At 43.9% G+C, this 23,130-nt stretch overlaps 1 protein-coding gene across 1 annotated transcript in view; it reads right to left on the bottom strand.

Annotated features, from left to right (window-relative positions):
* Window positions 1-20,423, bottom strand: part of CAMK4 (calcium/calmodulin dependent protein kinase IV) — a 206,262-nt gene extending 185,839 nt beyond the window's left edge. Inside the window, exon 1 of the mRNA XM_037167062.2 lies at window positions 19,967-20,423. Coding sequence (XP_037022957.2) covers window positions 19,967-20,127 — 161 coding nt within the window. The 5' untranslated portion in view covers window positions 20,128-20,423. The remainder of the gene's footprint in view (window positions 1-19,966) is intronic.
* Window positions 20,424-23,130: the final 2,707 nt, after the last annotated feature.

The following is a 23,130-nucleotide window of genomic DNA, read 5'->3' as shown; positions in this document are numbered from 1 at the left end:
TTATTGTTTGCCTCTTATTTATCTACCATGTCCAAATTTTCTACATTTTCAGTTTTCAGGCTATTATTGTCTCAAGCACAGCAGGTAATTGCAGGACCATCGTGGTTCTTGGGAGAAAGAGACCTTTTAAGTTTCACAACTTCCTTTAAGTTTTATCTCAACTCCTTGACTAATGGGCAACTTCAAAGCCTCTCTTTCTTTTGTGCAATGAAGAAAGGAACAGGAAACTAACCTGGCCACTTTTCATGCCTACTCACACAAACTGGCTTATAAGCAATCCGGCTGAGTTCAACAAAGCTAGTTATTTTACAACAATAATCTCTTCAGATTCAACTAGTATCTTTCTAATCAAATCAGACTTTAAGTTTTGATTTGGTTTTCAAAACCACTTTTACTTGTCTACAACATCCATTCAGACAGGCCAGGTGGCCCCTGTATAGGAAGCCCCTCAGAGGACATGACGTAGGGTCCCACAGACATAACGCCTGCTTGAGTATGGTTCATGGGGTAATGATATGCGTGCAATAATTTATAGTTTTAATTTGAACATTTTACCTAAAATGTCATATGGTGTGCTTGAGTGTGATGTTGCTATGTTACAGAATTACATGCTTTTCATTTTGTAATAATAGATTCAGTAAAAAAACAGGAGGCATTATTTGTGCTGTGTATCACAACTCACACAGTGGGGACATGCAGATCCACTCAAGCTTGTCTTTCATGCTCAGCTTTCTCCCAGGAAAATGGGTCTACCCACAGCATGCACTGATACTGGTCATGGTCTTCACTAGACTCTAGACCACATGACATTCCAGATGGGTTACAGGTGAGCAAATCACATCTCTGTTTGGCCTAATAATAAGTCATCACAATAAAAAAGGATTTAAGCAGACTTAAGAGAAAATACTTTTCTCTTCTAATAGTCAGCTACAACCTATACGGAGCACCACTGAGAGTAAAGCAATGTGCTAGGTGTCATAAAAAGAGAGTAAAACAAAAACAAATTCATTTTTCAGGACCTTAACCTGTCTTGCTCTTTTCTTTTACTTATTTTCTATGGATTTAAATAATCTCTTAAGTGGAACAAAGCTACAGCCTGTCAGACTAAAAAACAAAAGATGATATTTGTAATGTAGAGGACATGGAACCTGCTCCATCTTACTGGCCAGTTTCCCAAAGCATTAAAATCTCCAAAGGGCAGCAAACATTTAAAAGCTATTAAAACATAAAGTCTGCAAAGGGTAAGTGATGGCTCTGAGTGAATATAAAGATCATTAACCCAAGACTTAATAGCTGTTCATTTATCTAGGAATATTTCTCAGTAAATATTATTGAATTTCCACTTTGTGAAGACACCAAGTATGATCCCAAAGGGAGACAAAGAATGTCCTTGATCAAATGAAGTTGAGAAATAGTTAAAAACCAGAATGTACTTGAGCACTTTAAAGGATGGGAAGTCTCCATTTTACTTAACCACAGAACCCTCTTTGGCCTTACACTTAACATCTGTGATGGTGAGTCTTACGTGTCACCTTGACTAGACTACAGTAGCCCATTATTCAATTAAACACGAGCCTTGACTTGCTGTGATCAATTTGATAGATCTTGGAAACACCTATAATTATATAATATTAAGTACAGGAAATTATTCTCAATAATGTGGGTGAGTTTCATCCAGTTGACAGGCCTCAAGAACCAAACTCAGGTTTCCCTGAGGAAGAAGAAATTCAGCCTCAAGACAGAGAATCAGGTCCCATCCAAGAGTTTTCAGTCAGCCTGCCTGTCTTACGGATTTCAGGCTGGCCAGCCTCCAAATCACATAAGCCAATTTCTTGGAATAAATAAATAAATTATGTGTGTGTATTCTTTCTCTGGTAGAACTTTGAGTGACAAAACATCCAAAGAAACTAACATTTCACTTAACTTTCTTTAGGCAATACAATACATTTCCATCTTCTACAGAAGCAAAATTTGATTTCCTACAGCATGACTATAATCAGATACCAAGAGCTGTAGGCTGAAACCCCACTAATTTACAGATGTAATACATATTGCTACTGTTGAGCATCTTTCCTGCCAGCACCCAACCCACACCCACACACAAGTTGAAATTGCCCGAGTCCTAAAAGTAGCCCCTGACTGACATCAACAAAACATGGCAATCTCTTTCCCTTTGTCTCCATGACTTGTTTGGGTGTGGTGGTAACATGGTGATATGGTAACATGGTAATATGGGTCTAAGTGAAGTGATGTGAAGACATCCCCCTGGCCACACTGATTGGCTCTGCTTTATTAAATGATCAAATGAAAATGAAGATCCCTTCTGTCCTGAGTGATGACAGCTGGTTGCCAACATCAGGACTTGAACTGCTGCATATTTGTGACCATGAGGGAAGCTGGCATGAGGACAAAGCCAAAACACCTAAGAGGCAAAGTTGGAAGAGATGCAGAGTGATACATATGTAGTCCCAGCCAAAGCACATGTGAGACCTGAACAACCTGTGGTTTTTAGCTGCTTGAGCCAATAAATCCGCTCCATAGTTTAAGGCAATCTGAGTTGAACTTCTTTTGGTGCTTCAATATGGGTTTGTTTAATTGCACTGGCACAGAAGAGCCTCCTAACTAATAAATGGTACATGGAAGAGGTAAATCTGGGGACATAAAAACATAGAAAGCCTTTCTGTGCTCATATGGACTGGGCAGGGCAGCAGAAGAGGGGAAACAAGACGTTTGCTAAATGACTAGGTCAACACAAGCTTCATGCTATTCAACTGCTCTGAACACATGAAGACTATGAGCGTGTGGATGAATCTCCAAGATCAGGGCTCTTTAAACATCTCTGCAAATTTGATGAAACTATTATCACTTTTCTCAAAAAATGCTTATGTGCATAAAATTTAGTTTTCAGTTTCAGGAGCTTCATGTAGTTTTAAAATACAGGCACCGAGGTCTATGCATCGAAGTTAGGAAGCCCTGCCCTGCATGGTGACAGGAAAACTGTCCATGTTGATGATTTTGATAAGTAGATATAAAAGAATAAAACTAAAACCATGATTTGGCTGAACACATGTTATACACATTACAGTTATTTGTGACACCATTTACTAGGGGGATGGATTAAGTTGCTCCACAATTATGAGGTGCACCCCAGTGGAGGGTTGGGGTAAGTTTCACTTACGTCAGGAAACTCTCCCCACGAATGCTCACCATTTCATGCTGCACAGAGTGCGGTCACCTTGTCACTTGAAAGAAGGAAAGAGAAAGTATCTTCGCAAATGATTCACAGGCAGTTAAGAGGTTAAGAAGTTAGATCCAAGAACCATCTTGGAAGTGGAGGGCAAGTGGAACTTGGCTGTCACTTTTTCATGGAATTATAAACACAAAAACCAGATGAAAGGGGCCAAAGGAGAAGTTTTTTGAGAGGTATGGAGAAATGGCAGTGCCGACTGCTACCAAACAAGGTCGACCAAGAGAGGAAAAGGACACCTGTCATGAACTGTCATGTGCATTCTCCAACGCAGGCTCGGGTATAAGCCCGTGAACAAAAGAAATAAGGCACTTTTACAATTCTCCATTTTACTGATAACAAAAACTTCTGCCATTTTTATCAACAATAAATAAAAATATTGTTCTTACCAGTTAAAGGAGTTTAAAACCTCAGTTGACAGCCCATCACTGTAGTGAGCAAAATTGTTGGTATAAAGAAGAAAAGATAAATACTTATTTAATGCAAACCAGGTCCTGGTATCATTCATTAAAACTAAGAATAAATACCCAGCATATTCTATTATAAATAATTTCTGGAGGCAATGGCGTTCCCGACTCTTAGAAAGCAGACTTGGTATGATGACATGGGCGGGTACCACAAAAATACCTCCGCCTGACTTTTCCAGGTTCTAAGTTCTGCCAAATATTGAAGTAATATATTAACTGATCCATTTGCTGAAACATTTGATTTTACACGAAGAACAAGCAAAGGGCAATTTATTCTGTTGTATTTTAATATAGGTAGCCTTTTTAAAGTGGGTGGGGTACTTGCATATATATGACAAGTTTCTTCAATGAGTTGTATAAAAATAAGAATCTCAACCCCCAAATTACTCACAAACAAAAACAGAATGCACTCTGACGTACATGCTTGGATTCTTGAATGTGGTTTTAATACATTTAGGGACAAAGGTGAAGGAACAATGTCTAAAATATGAAAGAAGTCAAGTATAAAATATTATCCAATGTTTGATAGTTTTTGTTGCATTTTAATATGTAAGACTGCATCCTTGCACAATATACCAGGTAGAAAATAGTGCAAAATCAAAAATCACAATCTTTCATAGCTTCTTGGAGATAAATTTTGTAATTTGAAATAACCTGGGAAAGCTTTAGTAGGAGAGTCAGGACTGGTGTAAGTCCAGGTTCTGCAAGCGGCACTTGGGAGAAAAGAAAGTGTGTCAAAGAGTCAGAGTGCAGAAGAACATGGTTCTGGTCCCACTTTCACCACCAATGCGCTTCGCCGTGCTGTGAACGATGCGTGCCCTTCTGTACTTCGGTTTCTTCCTGTGTACGATGAAACACGGGACTGCTGGGTTGCTAAGGTGCTAGCCATGCTACCTTCCTGAAAATCTACGTCAAGATCTTAAGAATGATGCAGATGTATGCAAGTTTCAGTCATGTAGATACAGGCACAAGACACAGTCACAATACCTTTAGTGTTTTTACAATTTGAGAACTGACGTACAACCAGCACCGTTTTGAACACAGGAAGAGAACCATTACCGGCACCTCTCCCCCCTCATCTCTGAGACACTCCATTGTCTAAGCACAGAGCGTCTCAGAGAAGCAACACCTTCAAAGTATCTCACTGTCTAATACAATCCCCATTGCATGATTTATGGTGGCAGTCTATTTTTACAAGAATTGTGGAAAATAACTTATCATGTGCAATCATTTTATATACATAAAAGAATGTATTAGTGATCGATAATACCTCACAAATGTTGCTCAGAGAAGAACTATGATATATGTAAAGGCACAGCCTGATCCCCTTCCATCCCACGAGTGGTTAGACTGAGTGATCCAGTTCCCCAAACCAGACAGAGTAGGGAAGGGACGCAGTAACTGCTCCATGGAGAAACTTGGCAGACACCCGTGCCCACATGATGACGATCAGTATCACCAGTAATGACATGTGTCGTCACGTACCTAGGACGATATGACATGACAAGAAGGGCGCTTCACCTCTGTGCTATTCTTCCCAACAACTTCAAACCCCAGTTGATCATGTGAGAAACACAGACAAACCCATTCTGTAGGACCTCTGGCCAGTATGCCTCAAGACAGTCAAGGCCATGAAAAACAAGAACAGACTGAAAAATTGAACATTTCAAAGAGGGCAGGACAGAGTGACACCTAAACGCAGTGTGGCTGCCTGGACTGGGTCCTGGAAGAGAAAGAGGACATGAACAGAGTGGCTGGTGGACTCCAAATAGATTCTGGAGTTAAGAGTGAAAAATTAAAAATCATAGTTATTCAAATTTTTTAACTCTCATGCAGTATGTGCACAGCTCTTTTGCTTAATAAAGCACATAATTTATCTTTCTTAAATCTTTGCCATAATCCTGTGAGAAAGGCACTAGATTTCCATTCAGCTGATGAAGAAAGTGAAGCTCATTTCAGTTTCAAAGGTTCATTAACAGAAGACAAGTCTCTAGAGACTAGTCTCTAGTAGGAACCAGAGTTGGACGTTAGTTTCACACTACCAGTTATCACTGGAGGTTCTGTTGAGATCTCTTACAGTCGTGGGTTCATTCTACGTGACCTGCAGCCCTGCTCTGTATCTCAGCGTCAGACTGTGGCCAGCACACTTCCAGAATCCGGGACTCAGAAGACATCTGGAAAGACTGAGACTCCATCACTTACCATGCCTCCTCCTTAACAGAAAGCCATTGCTGAATTCATCCCCCGTACCCAAATGACACTCAGAAAAGGCGTGTCCTAAGTCCTCTGCTCTCTATACTTTCTCCCTTTTTCCTAGCCATACCTACCTCATTAACACCTTCCTCAAAGTCTATCAGTGTTTTAAGTGCTGCAGAAAAAATCCCTTCATGGGAAAAGAGACTAGGACAATTAACAGTAGCTACTAATGAAATGTATAATGAAACCAGGAGCCATTTAAGTTAGAAAAATAAGGTTAGAAAAATACGTTTTAGGTATGACTAATAATGACATAATTTAAATATAAGAAGTTGCTTCTAGGTCATATTTTTCTTTATCAGTGTATACAGACTACAGATTGCTTTCAAATACTCCTTACTATAAGAAGGGGCTTTTTTTCATCTTTAAATGATCTCCAGAATTCTATTCTGTATTTCTGAATCTCAGTCAAGTTGCGGTGACTCTGGCCCTAACTTCACAGTGAGGAATGTATCATCCTGAATAAAATAAGATCTCAAAGCTACAAAATGATTGATATTTTCTAATTCTAACACCCTTCTTATAAGCAAAGCAAGCTGTAAATTATAGAGTCCCATCTATGGTAGTTTAATTTTGACTGCTGCAACTGTCCTTCTGTCTGCAGATATGAAAGACCTAAGGTTATATCACACATTTGTTTTAGGATGTGAAATACAAAGAGCAGTAGACAAATATTTACACATATTAAGATTTGTTTTCTTGGACTGCCTTGTGCTCAGGTGAAGTCACGCAGCAAACATCCACGTCTCAGTGCTGCGTTAGCTACTTGTTAACCTGAGAAGCACGGGCCTTGTTCTTGAGAATCGGCCGTTTAGGATACAAAACTGACACCAACTATCAGAGAAGGCAACCCGGTGCTAAAGAAACACTGAACAGGTGAATATACACATTCAGAAAGACCAAGTAAAGTGTCAGTAAACTGGCCCTGGACCAGTCATAAGCATCACAGGTTTTTCAAGGCTGGAAACTACATTTGAAATAAGCAGGTGGAAGTATGGCCAGAGACTCAGAAACATACTGGGTTCTTAGTCCCCAGAGAAGTGCCCAAGTGACGGTGTGAGCTGAGCCAGAATGCAGATCCGAATCCTGATGGAAACATATGATACTTGAGATGGGCCAAGTTTTATTTTTTAGTATCTCAGCTTCCAGTTGGCAACAGAAAAATCCTGCGCCAGCTGCTGAGGAAATAAAGTGCCTGGATCTGGCAGGCACTGGCTCTTGGAGAGCCGACCGGTTCGGATGCACAATGGCGACCAAGGTGCTTGTGCCTAAAAGGCAGAAGGGCAGGAGCGGAGCGGGACCACAGAACTGCCCCAGCCTGGGGTGCAGCAAGGCAGCACTGTGCTAGGGAGCCTTCTGGTGCCTAATTAGAAAGAAAGAAAGAAGAGCTACTTGGAGTCAGCTCCAACCATCATGGGTAAAGCAAAGGCAGGGGTTGTACTCCCCAGGAAGTGGGTCCCTGCACTATGTTCCTCAGCATCTGGTAGAACAATGGTGGGCATCTGGGAAGTGAAAAGCACATAACTTTCTCCAAACTCTGCTTGCCACATGAGATTAACTCAGGGTGGCTTCTGGAACATAGCAAGAAGACTCCAAGGTTATGACTGAAGCACATCATTATGAGCAAAGTTGGGGAAGAAGGGCAAAAGGATGTCTTAGCTCGGCCTGCCATAATAAAATATCAAAGACTGAATGGCTTAAACAACAGAAATTTATTTTCTCACAGGTTTGGAAAATGGAAGTTCAAGATCAGAGGCCAGCATGGCTGGATTCTGGGGTGAGCTGTCTTCCTGGCCTGCAGACTTCTGTCTTATTGCTTCTTCCGTACAGGACAGAGAGAGCTAGGTTTTTGTTGTCTCTTCTCTGAAGGGCATGGATCCCATTATAAGGGTCCGCCTCTGTGACCTCATCTAATCCTAATTCACTCCCAAAGGCCTGTCTCCAAATACCATTGCGCTGCACCGTCAGTGGAGAAGGGAGAGTAGGGCTACAAAATAAGAATTTTGTGGGGACGAAACATTCAGGCCACAACAAGGAGAGATATACGAAAAATGGTAGCGATCTCAGCTCTGGCAGGACAAGGAGAATGGGGAGAAGTCAGGCTGAGACAGAGAGGCGCTTGTGAATTGAGGCGTGAGTAGACTCAGAAAACAAGAAGTAGACCTGGGGGGAGGGCGGCTTTCCTTCTGGCCGTCAGCCCTGCCTCTGCCCCTCTGCTTCCTACACGTGGCTCTTCTTCCACCATGCTCCTCTGGGCTTTGTTGTCAAAATAGAGATGGGGACGTATACATTTTCCAGAATAATTATTTTGACAGTGCATAAAAATTATGAACATAAAGCTAATGACCCTACCTGGAAGTTAAGTCCGGGGATGATTGATTGACTGATTAATTCTGATCAAAGAATTAGACATCTCAATGACTGGTTTTTAAATAACATCCCCAAATTAAGATACAGAGCAGCCCATCTATGTTCTTACCTTCTTTATGACCCTCTCCTTAGCTCCTCCCCTCCTGCGGTCTGGCAGCACATATGTCACAGGACTCTGTCACAGGACACTGCTCATCGGTCCCATAGTCACAAACAGGTCAGGAGTCAAGCTTTTTAAAAAGAACCATCCTCTTCCAAAGCAAAACTTGAAGACTGGGAAGAGCTAGGAAGTAACCCTTCTCGTGAAATCCTGTCCTAGAGATGCTAGCATTTGTATGGTCCACTAAAAGAAGTAAAAATGAGCAAATAAAACAGCGAGTACATGTTTCTAAAAAGAGGTGGGGCATTTCAGAAGTGCAACATAAGAATAAAAGTTACTATTTGAAGGAAGAATATAAATTATTCCAGGATCTTTCCACACACTTACAAAGTCAGTGGAGCCTAGAGCCCCCACTTACTCTAAAAGCTGCCCCATCCCCTGAACATGCAGGAGAGAGCTAAGGTAACCAGCCAGTGAATTCCGCTGGCAGAAGACACAGAGGTACAGATGTTTGTGGCTAGAAAAGACCTCTGAACTAATTAATTTAATCACAGAAGATCATACTGCTCCCAATCATTCAGAGATGGGGGCCCTTTAGGAAAGAGCAGACATGAAGAGCCCCTTGGGTTCCAAAGGACTTTGAGCTGCAGAAGCCCTGCTGGTACAACTGACTCACTTACACAACACATGTTTACGGAGTGCTCGCTGCATACCAGGCATTGCTCAGCTTCCTGGGGACACAGCAGTGAACAAAGGGACAGAGGCTTGGCCCCTAACGGGTAGCACTTCAGAAGGCCACACGCATTGAGTGAGTAATTTCACAGTGTGCTGGTTTAGCAGAGGGGCTTGGAGAAAAAACACCCTGAAGAAAGAGAGACTTAAGTCCTTCTCATTGTCCTGCAGCTGTTCACCCAATATTTATTCATTTCCTCATACTGTACAAACATTTATTAAGCACTCATGGGGGACAGACAATAGGCTGGAGAACAGGCTCCGTAGTAGGATAAAAGATGGATAAGACATGGGGTTCCTCTGCCCCGGAAGCAGACGCCCTGGTGGTGAAGACCGAAAAGCACTGACCAGTGTGACAATCAATAAACATACAAAATGACGAGGGCAGGGATGGTGGGAGACACCTCCTGCCGGGGTGTACGATGTCTACCCTGTAAGAATCGGGACAAGGACATTCAGGCCTAGAGAGTTTCGTGCGTAACACCACAGAGATACAGGGGTGCATGGCGGGGCCCTGGGGCCAAGGCAGGTGCCGGGGAAAGAGAACAGGCACCAGGCACTGGGCAAACCAGGGCCTGAATCCCAGCGCTGCTCCCCTTTCTGCAGGGCGAACTTGGGCCGGACGCTTGACCATTCTGGCCCTCAAGTTCCTCCTCTGAAAAACAGTGCTTGGGATGATCGCCTTGTTGTATTATTGAAACAATTTCCAATACACTTACAACGGTAAAACCACTACACCAAGCTCCTAGTGAACACCACGTGCTGGTAATTAGAAGTGGTGGGCAATGGACCTGGCAGGCAAGTTGGGGCCAGACTGCTAAAAGGGCCGTGTAAACCAGGTTTAGTATTCCTCCCAGAGAAATCCCACGTGAAATCGTCAGTCCCTGCCACCCACTCTGTGCCCTGTCTGGGGAATATTAATCGTATGTGCCAGCTAAGTGTTTTACATACATAAGTGATCTCATCTTGTGGTCATAGAACCAGGGGGAGGATATACTACCATGATCTTCATTTTACATACAAATGAGGCTGAGTGAAGTTCAGTGTTATGCCCAAAGGGACATGGTCATCAAGTAGCAATTTTATTCTGCCTGTTTTCCCACCGGCGTCCTCTACCACCTCACTCAGTTCTTGTCTTAGTCCCCCCTCTTGCTCATAAGTCTTCCTTCACCCCTGCCAACCCAGCTGTGCAGAATGACCTGCCTTGCTGCCCCAGCCTTGAAGCCATTCCGAGTGGCTAGCTGCCCTGCCCACCTCTCCCCCTGAGCTGGCACTACCCTCCAATACCCAGCAGCTCACGCCAGACTGGTGCTCTGCTGCCCCCTCCTGGCCAGGGCCAGAACCCCAACTGCTGCCCAGGGCCTCAGCTCAGTCCTGACGTTCCATTTCCTCAGTATCTTACGACATAAAAGAACTGACTGTACTGGTTTACTATGGATTATCCTGATAATTTCCTTAGGTTTTGATTTCACTAATGTGCCATGCACACACATGAAAATCTCTTTTTCTTATGTCTTTAGTTTGCTTCTAGTTACAGGTCACACTCAGGAGAGCTTTTCAAGAGTTTACTTCATTAAATATTTTTGTTAGCTTAAGTCTTCATGCTGAGGGAGAAAGGAGAGGAAAGACCCAGAGTCCTTCAGAAGGCACTGAAAATGTTTCCACTTAAGCAAGAAACCTTCAGAGGCCTACCATGACCGCACACTCTAAGCCAGGCTGATTTACTGAATTATATATTCTGAATTTAGTCACATTGAATAATAGTCTTGTCCCAATGGGAAGTGCACTCTCATCCCTCCCTCCCTCTCCCTCTCTCTCTCTCTCTCTCTCTCTCTCTATATATATATATATATATATATATATATATATATATATATATATATATCACTTGAATGAATAGACACCAGTATAACTCCTTGGACTGAAAAGTTGTCACAACTAAAGGACAACCTTGTACACCTGTTAGAGTCCCAGAGGGACAGCTGTCACCTCCTAAAGTAAAGCAGTCTCTAACTACCTGTCTTGTCAGAGCAGTACACAACCAGTCAGTCAGTCCAAGACAAAAAGTGTAATGGAGGGGAAAAGGCAAGCAAAGTCCCCATGAAACAGTCCACAAGGACTCACGGTAGGAAGAAACCATGCAAACAGCGCGTTGTAGGTCACAGTAAAGGTGTGAACACAATTACAGATGTACTATCCCCAACTCTTCTCCCAGTTGGTAATATTCAAGTCCTGTCTGTCACGATGGACACGGGAAAGAAAGTGCACTTTCAGCAGGGAACACTGCCACGAACAGGGAGAGTTAATAGCTCATCATGTCCATTACCTCTTTAGCAGACCATTCCCGTCAGAGGGTTACTCAAGTCCAGCCATTTTTTATTTTATAAGAAATATTTTTGCGCCTGGTTAATTTTTCAACCAATCCCCCTGAAGCATGACTTAAGTAATTAAGTAGTGACACAGCATCCGCTAACAGGGACGGACTCCACATCCTGCCACTAATGCCCACGACTCTCCGAGCACTGCCCCCCAAACGCTTCAGGCCAAAGCAGTCGTCTGCCTAAGACAGCAGCTGGAAAAATCTGCCATGAAGTAAATTACATAGATTAAAATTGAGGTTCTTGCAAGATAATGTGAAATTTGGGTTCAATGACAGAGAAAAATGAAATGTATTCGACTCTCGGCTTGACGAGCAAGCTGTATTCCTTCTCTCTCTTTCCATTTCTGCTTTGCGACTTTTTCAGTTAGGGCAGCAGCGAGCTCTTATCAAAACCTTCCATCGGGTAGAGTCTTAAAATGCATAACAAGGGCACATATGTACCCACTTCCCCTTTCTGCACAAAGACACACCTTGCAATGTGACTTCTTTTTTGTTTGCATTTTGATCTACATATCAAAATGGAACTAGCTAACATGCTACATAGGTAAGAGCTATAATGGTTACGGTTTCAATAGATACAGAAAAAAAGGATGAGTAAGCAGGCATTTAAAGGTTGCGCCCACCTCAAAAACTAGTATCAGATTGACATTTTCAAAGTATAAGGGAGGTACAAGGTAGTTCCTTGAATAAATGAAGTGTCGTTATCATTTTAACCTGAAATTCTCATGCAACTGAAGAGGAGTAGAATTTCAGCTTGATCGATCGAGGCCAGGGTTCAGCCAACAAACCATGGCTAAGGGCCGCTTGTTTTTGTATAGTCTGCAAGCTAAGGATAGTTTTTACAGTGTTAAATGTGTTTTTTAAAATACAAAGAAGAATAAATTGAGAAAAAGGAAAAATACAATACTTTGTGATGTAAAAATCATAAGAAATTCATATTTCCCTGCCATAAAGTTTTACTGGAACACAACCATGTGCAGTTGCGTCTGGGTCATGTAGGGCTGACCGCACTGGACCGTGGTGGGCAGCATGGGGTCCACAGCGTCTCACATGTTAACTGTCACGTCACGGGCTCTTTACGGGGCCTAGGTGACTCATGTCAGCCCCCGCAACCCCACGCTTCCCCTTTCTGTGGGAGGGCGTTCGTTCATTCTTTCTCTTTCTCTCTCTCTTTCTTTGTTTTCCTTCTTTTTACCTTCTGTCTCTCTGTCTCTCTCTCTCTCTGTTAACAACTATGGTAAGTGCTCTCTTACCCACCCCCCTGGTTTATGGGTAACTGGCAAGTTCTGAGTCCCACAACTTCAGCCCAAGATGCAGCTGCTCCCTACAGCCACCTTTTGCTCTCCTGATGGTTCACTCTGTTGCTCTTAGTCAATATAGACACAGTCTTCTTTGTTTTACATGTTATCTTTGGTCTGACACTAACTTATTCGCCCATCCTTATCCACCATGATAATGTTCCTACTTTGTAAACTTTGCAAAATAAAATGCACAGCCTGCATTTTCCTGCTAGTTTTTGCCTTTTCTTAGAATGTACTTTTCACCTGGTGTGCCCTTCACCAAAACTCTGCCTCTTAGAATTCTGCCAAATTTCGAGGTCCATACCCCTTAAAGATACCTTAGTCCTCCCAAATGGAATTATCGCAATGTCATAAAGTGGTTCTACTATCATCATCTCATATTACTATTTATTTATTCATCCCATATTAAAACTATTATTGACACATACACCGCACATTTGGAGGCCAAATGGTGTTACATATATATTGATTCACACTCCAGCCCTCACCACACACACACACACACACACACACACAAAACCAACATACAGTGCCTCGTTCATAGTTCTTCAAAAGATCTGACCTATAACTGGGCTTTTAGGTGGCAGGAAGGCATGGAATTAAATAACGAGGAATGAAAAAAATGAGATCACTCTCTTCAATTACCTTTAATGGTTCTGATTGCATCAGGAAGAAAACCTCAGTGTGTGCTGCTGTGGTTTTACCCTGCTAATCTCTGAGAATCTCCCTCTTTAACAAAGAGAGAACCATCCTCAGGCTCAGAGCCTTTTGCACACAAATATTTCTAGCAACAACTTAACAAAAAATGCTTTTTTTTATTGCAACTTATTTTTACAATTTACTTCTCTAAATATTTGTGGCATGAATGCTAGTTTTCAATTTAATAAAAATAAGTATTCTTGGTAAGTAAACACAGGTGAACAAAAATGAGGTAATTTCCACAAAAATGTTAAGTAAATTATAGTACAAGTGGTTTGCACGCATAACAGAAATGTTAATGATATTACATAAAAATGGGAAAATATGTGGTTCTAGCAGATATTCAGTAAGGTCAAATAATTCTAATCCATCAGCCTCCCTGCTGTTAACCATCGACATAACCAAAGAAAATCACGTGAAGGCCCAGCTTCACACTTCGGAGACGGTGGTTCTCAACAGGAAAGCGGGGAGGAGTGGGAGACATCTGACAACGTCTGGAGGCATTCTGGGTTGTCACGACTTGGCGGTGGGGGCGGAGGACTGCTACTGGGGCTCGTGGGGGGAGGCCAGCATCTTAGCAGCATCTACAGTGCACGGGACAGCCCCCCAGCTAAGAGGTGTCTGGGCCCAAATGTCTGTGGTGACGAGCTGAAGAAACCCTGCTCTAGGAGAAGCGAAAGCACCGCACAGACTGCTGTTCGCCCGCCGGCCAGCCCTGCCCCGGGGCCTCATCTGATCTGTGCAACTGACAGGACTGCTGAGGGGCCCCCCACCCGAACTCCCACTATTCGACACACAACCAATGCCCTCCATTAGCATCAGAAGTTTTTAAAAATGGACTGTATTAAAGAGTCCATGTCCTTTATGAGCTAATACTATGCCTTCAGTGTTTAAATCTAACTTCCTCATTAACCCATTGTAGTTAAGAAATTTTCAGATGATCCTCCATTCTCAAATAGGGGAAAATGATTAAAGTAAAGAATAATATACTTTGAGCAAAACTTTGATTCTAGCTGCTATGGATTTCACATAAAGTTATTGTTCAGCCTGAATTATATGGTTCATTGACTCAACTAAATATATTTTACATAATAAACCTGACCTTGAAATACTGAAAATTCCATTTTTTATTAGCTATGTCAGCTTTTCCAGAAGGGAGCCTAATGAGAACTACTTTTGAAGCTAGTTCCCTCAATCCTGCAAAAAGAATATAATCATTAACATGAAGAAACAACTAGTAGTTGAAACAGGTCACTTGACTAGCACTCAGTATTTTATTCTCAAATGTCTTCCTGCAAGCAAATAACCCCCACATCTGTTTCTGAGGGTAAACTGTGTACAAGAAAGTTCTTTGAAGCTATTGTGTGGTTACGGCTTTTCTTTTGTTTCTCTCTTTTTTTCCCCCAAGTAAAGTTCTTCAGAACTGTTTAGAAGCAGATGGCACCTGTGTCTTTTTTTTAAATTAGTAGTTATTTTTACCTTTGCAACAGTATCTAAATATGATAACATAGTCTGCTCTTCAAGTACTAATTCTATCACAGTGTTCACTTGATGTTGAGGCTCTTTACAATGAGCGTATTTCCAAATTTAGCAGTGAATAACATGTATGAACTTGAGTTGTTAGTATAGCCGAGAGGCATTTCATGCCTTTTAAGTTCAAGTTGATTTAACTCCTAATTCTGGCATGCCTGTGGTAAAACGACAGTAAAGGTGAATCCCTTTCATTTCAGAGATACAAAGCACTCCGCCAACAGAAAGGCAGCGTTATTTTCCACACCTGAAAGCTACAGACGTGGCGGTTACCGATACCTTCACTGTGAAGAAAGGAAACCAACTGCTGGATGAAGTTAGGGTCATGGCCCCACAAGTTTTAGGGACGGAATGAACAGGTCACAGGATTTCTCTTTCTGTGAGGTCCCTGGGACTGAGATCATCACATCAGGACCAACAGAGACCACCTGTCAAAGGAGAGGACAGAAGCGTGCCTACTGTGCGTGGTCCATTTGGTTATATCATTCATTCACTCTCTAGATCATCTACTGAGCACCCGCTGAGCACAGCGCTGTGCTAGGGGAGGAGCGTGCAAGAATGAACAAGCTAAATTCACAGCCTGCCTTCCAGTCCGCCTCCAGTCAGTGTTCCTGCAAAGAGCCAGTGCAGCCCCAGTTCCCAGTCTCCCACTTGCAATCCCACCTTGCTCCTGAGTCAACAGCCTAAGAAAAGAACTGGGTGCACAGCAAAGAAGAGCAGGACTGAACATTTATATTTTTTAATTCCCAGTGAGACAAAAAGAAAAGCATGCCATGCCCCAAAGTGCTTAGATACTAAACGCAGTGTGGGTGGTGGGAGACCCGTACCCAGGATAGGCTGTGAGGCCCTAGAAGACAGTGTTGGGGGGACGACCAAGGGCATGAGGAGGCCTAGCGAAGAGAAAAAGGAAAAGGGAAAAGAGAGGCTGATTCCTCTCCAGCCAGGAGCACTGGTTGGAGCCCCTCTGTTGGCAAATGCACACGTTTCATGTTCCCTTACAGGAAGCATTTCCTGGCCATCACCAGGGGCCAGAGTTGTGTGTCACCAGGTGGGACACAACACTGCTCAGACTCTGGGACTCCCCCCTCTGCAGTGAAGGTGCCCCCACCCAGCCCCGGCCCCTCAGCCCCCCTCCCGCAGTGCAGCGCACCCAGCAGATCTTGGGGAGACAGCAGAGTTTTTTTAAAATGTTTGAGAGGATGAACCTAAAAATAAGTTGGAGGCAAAGCTAGGAGAACTTTTCTGTACAGAGCTATGGAAACGAAGACACTGTGTCACTGAATGATCTGCAGGACGTTTTTCCAAAGGACTCGGCCCCAGGCTTTAACGTGGCCTGCGCTGACTGAAGACCTAAAACAGCACTTTTCCAACTGAGTCACCCACCCATTAGTGGGGTGTGAAATCACAAGGATTTGACTGATACGTTTTTAACGAAACAGGGTAAAATCAAGTAGCTTAAAATAGGAAATATTAGAGTACATTGTTGGTAACGGTAACTTCATTTTATGAAACTTGTTTCCATTGGATGCACACCTATGTCTCCCTGTGTAAATCTATTTGGTTCCTAAGCAACAATATGCACAGCAAGGGGTCCTATATGATTATGCCTCAGCTGGGTTTGCCATAAATGTATTTTTCTTAGTTGCAGATCAGGTTGTGGGGAGGCAGGGATTTAAAGTCACTAGCCTAAAGAAACAATAGTTAAAGTGGAATGGATATTTTTTTAGACATTGATTCCACAATAATTTGACATTTCTTTTGTTCTAATTATATATGTTTTGGTTTCCTTGAACTCGTGTGTATGTATGTGAATACATCTAGTTTTATTACAAACATTTTTTCTTAATTTTACATGACAGACTGGAACAAAAGGCAGGAAAGAACTGAAAACAAGGCACGGGTTTGGATGCAAAGGGCCAAATCCCCATCGCAGAGCCGGGCAGGTCCGGCTCTGCCCTCCTGGTGCCAGACCACAGGCTCCAGACCAGGCTCCCTTCTCCCTTGGCAAAGCCATGAAAACGCCAATTTCTCAAATCACTGGGCAAAGGACCAATGGCTCTCTAGGATATGGGGCCCTGGATAGAATCTTGGCCAGCTCGTATTTTTAAGTAGAATTGAATTTGTGGATGTATTGTAATTTTTGTAGACTTTTTGACAAACTCTATAGATAAAGCAATATTTTCAAATATCAGTTTTGAAAAACTTAATCAGTTGGCCTAATACTCTAAAATAATTCTCATCACTCTCACCCTTATCCATCTGTCCCCCAATCCTGCAGGGGTGGGGGGTGGGAGAAAGTTATCCGATCTGCCCTGGTCTACATGGCTACATGGAGACCATGGCTGCCATCACCAGCCAGGGGCTTCAGATGCTTAGAGCCTTGGGAGTGTAGCTCCCCCAAATCTCCAAACACATCCTCGGGTGTGTTGCCCTAATGGTTACATGTCCAGTCATGAATTGTGGAGTCACTAGCTTACAACCAGATAATTATAATAGAATAAGGTCTACTCCCAAAATCACTTAATCTAGGAAAGGGTTGTCCACACCTTGGAACCAACCACACTGACACCACAGGACATCGGGGGCATTGTTCTCACAGCATCTTAATGATGACTGTATTACTAATGAATTAAATGTTTCATTCAGCCTTAGAGTCAGGCAGACTTGGCCCGAAACAAAGTAGAGAGAGTCAAGACTTGAAACCAGTTGTTTCAACTTTATTGCCAGTGCAGGAAGGGGACTTTTGTCACTCAGTCAGCACCTGTGATTATAATTGTGCTGCATTCCTGGCTCTATAGATTCTCAGTAATTATATCCATAACACTAGTTACTTTATGTTTTGGGGGGGTTGGAAAACATTACTTTGATTGTGAAGTGATACTATTTCCCAAAGACTCAACCAAATGGAGTACACATACGCCTCACCAACACTGCCGTCCACGGAGAATCCCTGATACTCACACATGACTGCTGGAAAACAGCAAAATTAATCATTTTTAGTTTTCCTAAAAGTATTTTAATTATGTGATTGTCAAGGTATTCAAACAACTAGGCAGCAGAGTGAGAGTCTTAACAACATATAATGGATTTACTGTGCCCTCCAAAATGTATTCTAAAATAAAACACCAAGCTTTTTAAAAAAGTAACTTCAAATTCCTTAGGTTTCCCTATGAAGTCTACCATCCCGTATATGTGTACAACTGGCAGTTTATTATTTTTTTAAAACCACCTTCCCACTCCTCAAATCAAGTAAATTTTTTGAGTTTCCTATGGCGAAGCTTATTCATGAAGGTGAACAGGCTGATGATAAGCCAGAGCCAATGAGAGGCATTCGGGGTAAACATTACTAAGAAAGCAGTTAGATTTGGTGGTGGGACAGTCCCTGTAGCACTTCCTCTACTAGGTGGCAGTTTCTAAAACACCAACTAAACAAATTTAAGTAGATTATTTTTTAACCCAAAATTTACAGCGCTCCACTGGTAGCTCATTAAACAATCAGAGTAGGTTTCCAGCACAGGAAGGGGCATTTCATTTCACCTTCCTAGTGAGTGCGCGCGCAGCAGGTCTTCAGACGAACATTGAAAAACTTGATAAAATCAGGAGGTTGACACATACATTATTCAATGTTCAGATATTTGGAACATTTTAAACAGTGGCAAACTACTCAATTTTCATCCAGTTCTGCATTTATTATACACCCGCTGCATTCCATGAGTCATTAATAGTAGTGACCAATTGGGGGAAGGGGGTGACCGCTGGACTTTCCCACAAAGTACCAGCACCCCAAATCCTGCACTGTGGTCTCTGATGGCATAAAGAAGAAATGAGCTGTTAACTCAGCTCTTCACAGTGAAGAAGAGAATGAAAAATGAAGTTGCAAAGAAGCATTAAGTACGGAAGTTTCAACTTGTCAGCAGTTGAAATGACACCTTCAGACTCCCTTTCCTAAAGGGCCTGGATCTAAACTGGGTGTGAAAAGAGCGCTGCTTAGCTATGGATAATAGAAACGGGAGAAAAGAAAGGAAGGCGAAAGTAATTTCCATTGGGTAGAAATATAAGAACAGATGGCACCCAGAACTCCTACCTGTTTGGATCTTTGGAGGAGGAATGATGGACATTTCTGCAACCCCGGGGAGGTGGCTTTGGCATACGTATTTAAATAAATCACTCCAGTACAGGAGAGAAGAGCAGCAGAACTCTTCTAATTACCACTGCCTGGCCCCCGAGTGCTGCTTTTCCTTCAAAGCCGCACTAGTTCATTATTTTCCCATCAACTCTTTTAAATGATTCATTCCCCCCTTTCACTAGGAGCAGACTTTGCAGGAAAGCTAGTATTTGAGTTTAATTTCTAGTGCCGCTTGCTTTGGAGAGCTTGCTGAGAGAAAGGAGGGAGAATCTAATTTAATAATTCTATCAAGATTTGGAGGGGAACCCTCCTCCGCCACCCCCAAAATAACTAGCTCCCCCCCCCCGCGGGGGGCCAACAAGACCCTCTGGAAAGCTATAATCCTGAGCAAAAACACCAATTGGGAAAAGCAGGGCCCACGTGCAGTGGGAGCTGTCACCCAAGGGAAGTGGCAGCCGGCGAGGAGGAGGGAGTGTGGGAGAGAGTAAGGCTGCTGCTCGCAGCTGCACCGGCCTGAGCGCGCAGGGGAAGACCCGACTCCCACTTCAATGGTGCTTAGTTCTCTCCTAGACACCAGACTCGGGGAAAGCGAAGGGCAGGGAGGCTGGCTCCGCAGCCCCGAGAGCTGTCACTGCCAAAGCGACAACCCCAGTGCGCGCCGCGGGCTTCCCCAGAAGCCAGAGCCGGCGCGCAGGGCGCCGGGCGCCACTAGGTCCCGGGCGCCCCGCGCGCGCCCAGCCCGCCGCCCCCCGCCTTACCGTCCCAGCTCCGACTCCACCTCGAAGAAATCGCTCAGAGCGTCCCTGTTGGAGCCGTCGATCCAGTAATCCGGGACCAGGTTCCCGGCCCCCGGGGCCACGCTGGCGGTGACCGAAGAGCAGGACGAGGCCGAGCACGAGGGCACCGTGACTTTGAGCATCTTCTCGGCAGGACTCCGGAAGCCGCCGCCGCGGTCGCCGCTGCAGCCCGAGCGAGAAGCCCCGCCGCTCTCGCCGCCGCCTGCGAACGAGAGGTGGTGTCCTTCACCCACGCGCACACGCCCACCGCCGCCTCCCCGCGCGCCCCCGGCCGCCGGGGCTGCGGCTGCTTCTCCGCACGTTTGGCAGGGAGGGTGGGTGGGCGAAGGAGGCCGGGGACTGGGAGAGGGTGTGGAGGGTAAACCCCGTCGCCTCCTGCGATGGGAGAAAAGGCGGAGGCACTGCGAAGGGGAGATATTCCCTCCCCCTTCCCTTCGTACCTCCCCACCTCCCCTCCGCCCTCCGAGGAGCCTTTCCAGCCCCCCTCCCTTTCTTCCTCTCTCCCTCTCAGGCAGCGGCTGCGGCGGTGCCGGCTAGGGCGGCTCCGGATGCAGGAGCTCGAGGAAGCACAGGGACCAGAGCATCATCCCACGCGCCCTCCTGCGGGAGCAGGGAGCCGGGAAAGGACCACGCGCAGCGGGACGCTCGCTCCGGAGTGCCGGGTGGCCCAGCCGGATGGTGAGAAAGGGACCTGGCTGTTGGCGCAACTCATCCCTCCTGGAGCGCGTCTGGGTGGCCAGCCCCTCCCACCCACCACCAGCTACCCAGCCGTCTCCGTTCGTCCCTCTATCAAAGCTTATATGGGTGGCCTATGGCCACGCTGACCTGACTCACCTTTGAGTGGAGTCTTCTGTTGAAATAGACTCTGTGGTGCTGCTGCTGGCACTGCCTCCTTTGGCACCGTTGAAGCTCTTTGAAAGGCGGGTACTTGCTGTGCCTCCCTCACTCCCAGGCTCCGAAGGCTGGCAACAGAAGTGAGCCCGAGCATTACAGGTCAGGGAGGGCCCTGCGGAAGCCGGCGGGTCCAGCCCTGCACCTCCCGGCGCGACCTCTCGTCATTCAAGTCAGAGAAGCTACATTTTAAAGCTTTATCCTCTTCCGAGGAGATGTGTCCCATCACAAGCTTTCTGTCCATCAACCTTCAGGCTATTATTCCAAGTATTGATTAAATATATATCATGCATATTTCTACCCTTAAACTTTTTCTTCTCAGATTTCAGGACAGATGAACAGCAATTAGCCATTATATTTTGCAATAAATCTTTGTATTTAAAGACAATTATTACATCACATCTCATTTCTAACTAAAATCTTAGGCCCTTTAGTTAATCTTACTTCACGGGTGTTACTTTTGGTCTTTTTTTTTCCCCCCTGTCTTTCCTACGACCTGCGTTAAACTCTTCTGAGTCTGTTCTCATTCCTAATATTTGTCTCTCATTTATTGATTTATTGCTTACACGCAGAGCTTTCATGCTATACTGGTGAACTACCAACAAAAAAATTTAACGAAGTAGTTGTAAAAATGTAATCCTTAGTTAACTGGAAATAAAAAGAAATACAAGAACAGTTCCCCACAGGTAATTTAATGATGGTGATCACATGCTCACTTTACAAATGGCCTAACAAACAGTAAGCATAGGTAGACTCATAAAGTCCGGTTAAATACTAATTTGGTGAAAGACTAAAAATGCTCACGTAACAAGTTGCTTTTCAGAGAATGAGTGGACTAATCTTCACGTCGGAAAACCAAGCTCATAAGCAGAGCAAGCTAATAAAGCAGTGAATTACCCGTGGCTCTCGCCGACCCCTGGAGGCGGGGCACGCAGTGCGGTGGCCCGACCATCGTATCCCGCCTCGCTGAGGTTGGTCTCCAAGCGGCAGCACTGCGTGTAGATACTTGTCTGTTCCTAGTAATTCTTTCACAGCCTAAGTCCATAGCAAGCATATCACAATGAGCGGTAAGGTAAGCCTTCCCCCCTGCTGTTTTACGGGACAATAGTTAGAGAAGCACCACGTCCTGGTACAGGGGTGACTACAGAGTTATTATTTACTTTCAACGTTAGATTAGTCATTTGACACCTCTGCTTTGTAAAAGTGTTGTTAACTGAAGTTTAAAAACAGAGTATTTGGCTTAGTGAATGCAATTTGTCTTTATTTTAAGCTTAAAAGTATAAGATGAAAATAAACTTTATTTTAAAACAGGTGGGACAGTAAGTCCATACAATGTATCTTCACTCCTTATGAAATATCATCTAAACTGACCAGAAAAGGGACAAAGGAGAAAGAGAGAAGTTATAGCAACTAAATCTTAGAATCTAGGAACAGATGGACAAATGGTAACTGACTTGGGAGAATGAAAAAAGACAACAAGAAGAAATCTAATGCTTACCACAGAGCACCAGAAATGCTCAGGAATTATAGTACTGGATCCTCCTGACGTGGAGCAGAGAATAAGGCACTGGTTGAACATTTTTATATGAAGCCCCAAGGCCCCTACATTTCTTCTATCACTCACAGCAAACAACAACAACAACAAAAAATCCCCACACTTTCCAATCTCATGGAAAAGGGAGTACATTTAGTTTTTGGAAATGTTAAACAAAAAATGCTGTCTTAGATCATGAGGTGTACTTCAGACCATATTGAAAATGGGGGCCTTCGTGAAACTGTGTAATAAACCACGAGACCTCCAGGTCTTCGAGACTTTCATTAGCCCAAGAATGTTGGAAAATGTGCTTCTACCTCTCATATCCGTAGCCATACAGGAAATTAGTGAGTGAGTTAATCACTGAGAAAAACAAGCAACTCAAAAGGAGGGGGACCTATGGACACTATTACAACTTTCACATCCCAACAACACATCCTGACTTTCGTCAACAGGTCACAGCGAAACCCACCATTGGACAGGCTCAGGGCCCCAGTTTCTAATGAGCTGTTTTGTGTCTCACATAAGCACGAATGGACGAGGCTACAGTCTGGCGTGACCCTAGCTGGTGTGACCAACCCCCCTGCATATAACAATTATAATTGGGGGACTAAACATAAACACAATTATTTAAATTGCATAAGAATCGCCAAATCAGAAAACTGCAAGTGATACAATTCATAAAAGAAAGGAACTCTTC

Source organism: Artibeus jamaicensis, unplaced genomic scaffold (genome assembly GCF_021234435.1).
Source record: "Artibeus jamaicensis isolate MK-2021 breed Jamaican fruit bat unplaced genomic scaffold, CSHL_Jam_final contig_402, whole genome shotgun sequence".
Lineage (NCBI taxonomy): Eukaryota > Metazoa > Chordata > Mammalia > Chiroptera > Phyllostomidae > Artibeus > Artibeus jamaicensis.
This window is presented reverse-complemented; position numbering and strand designations above follow the sequence as displayed.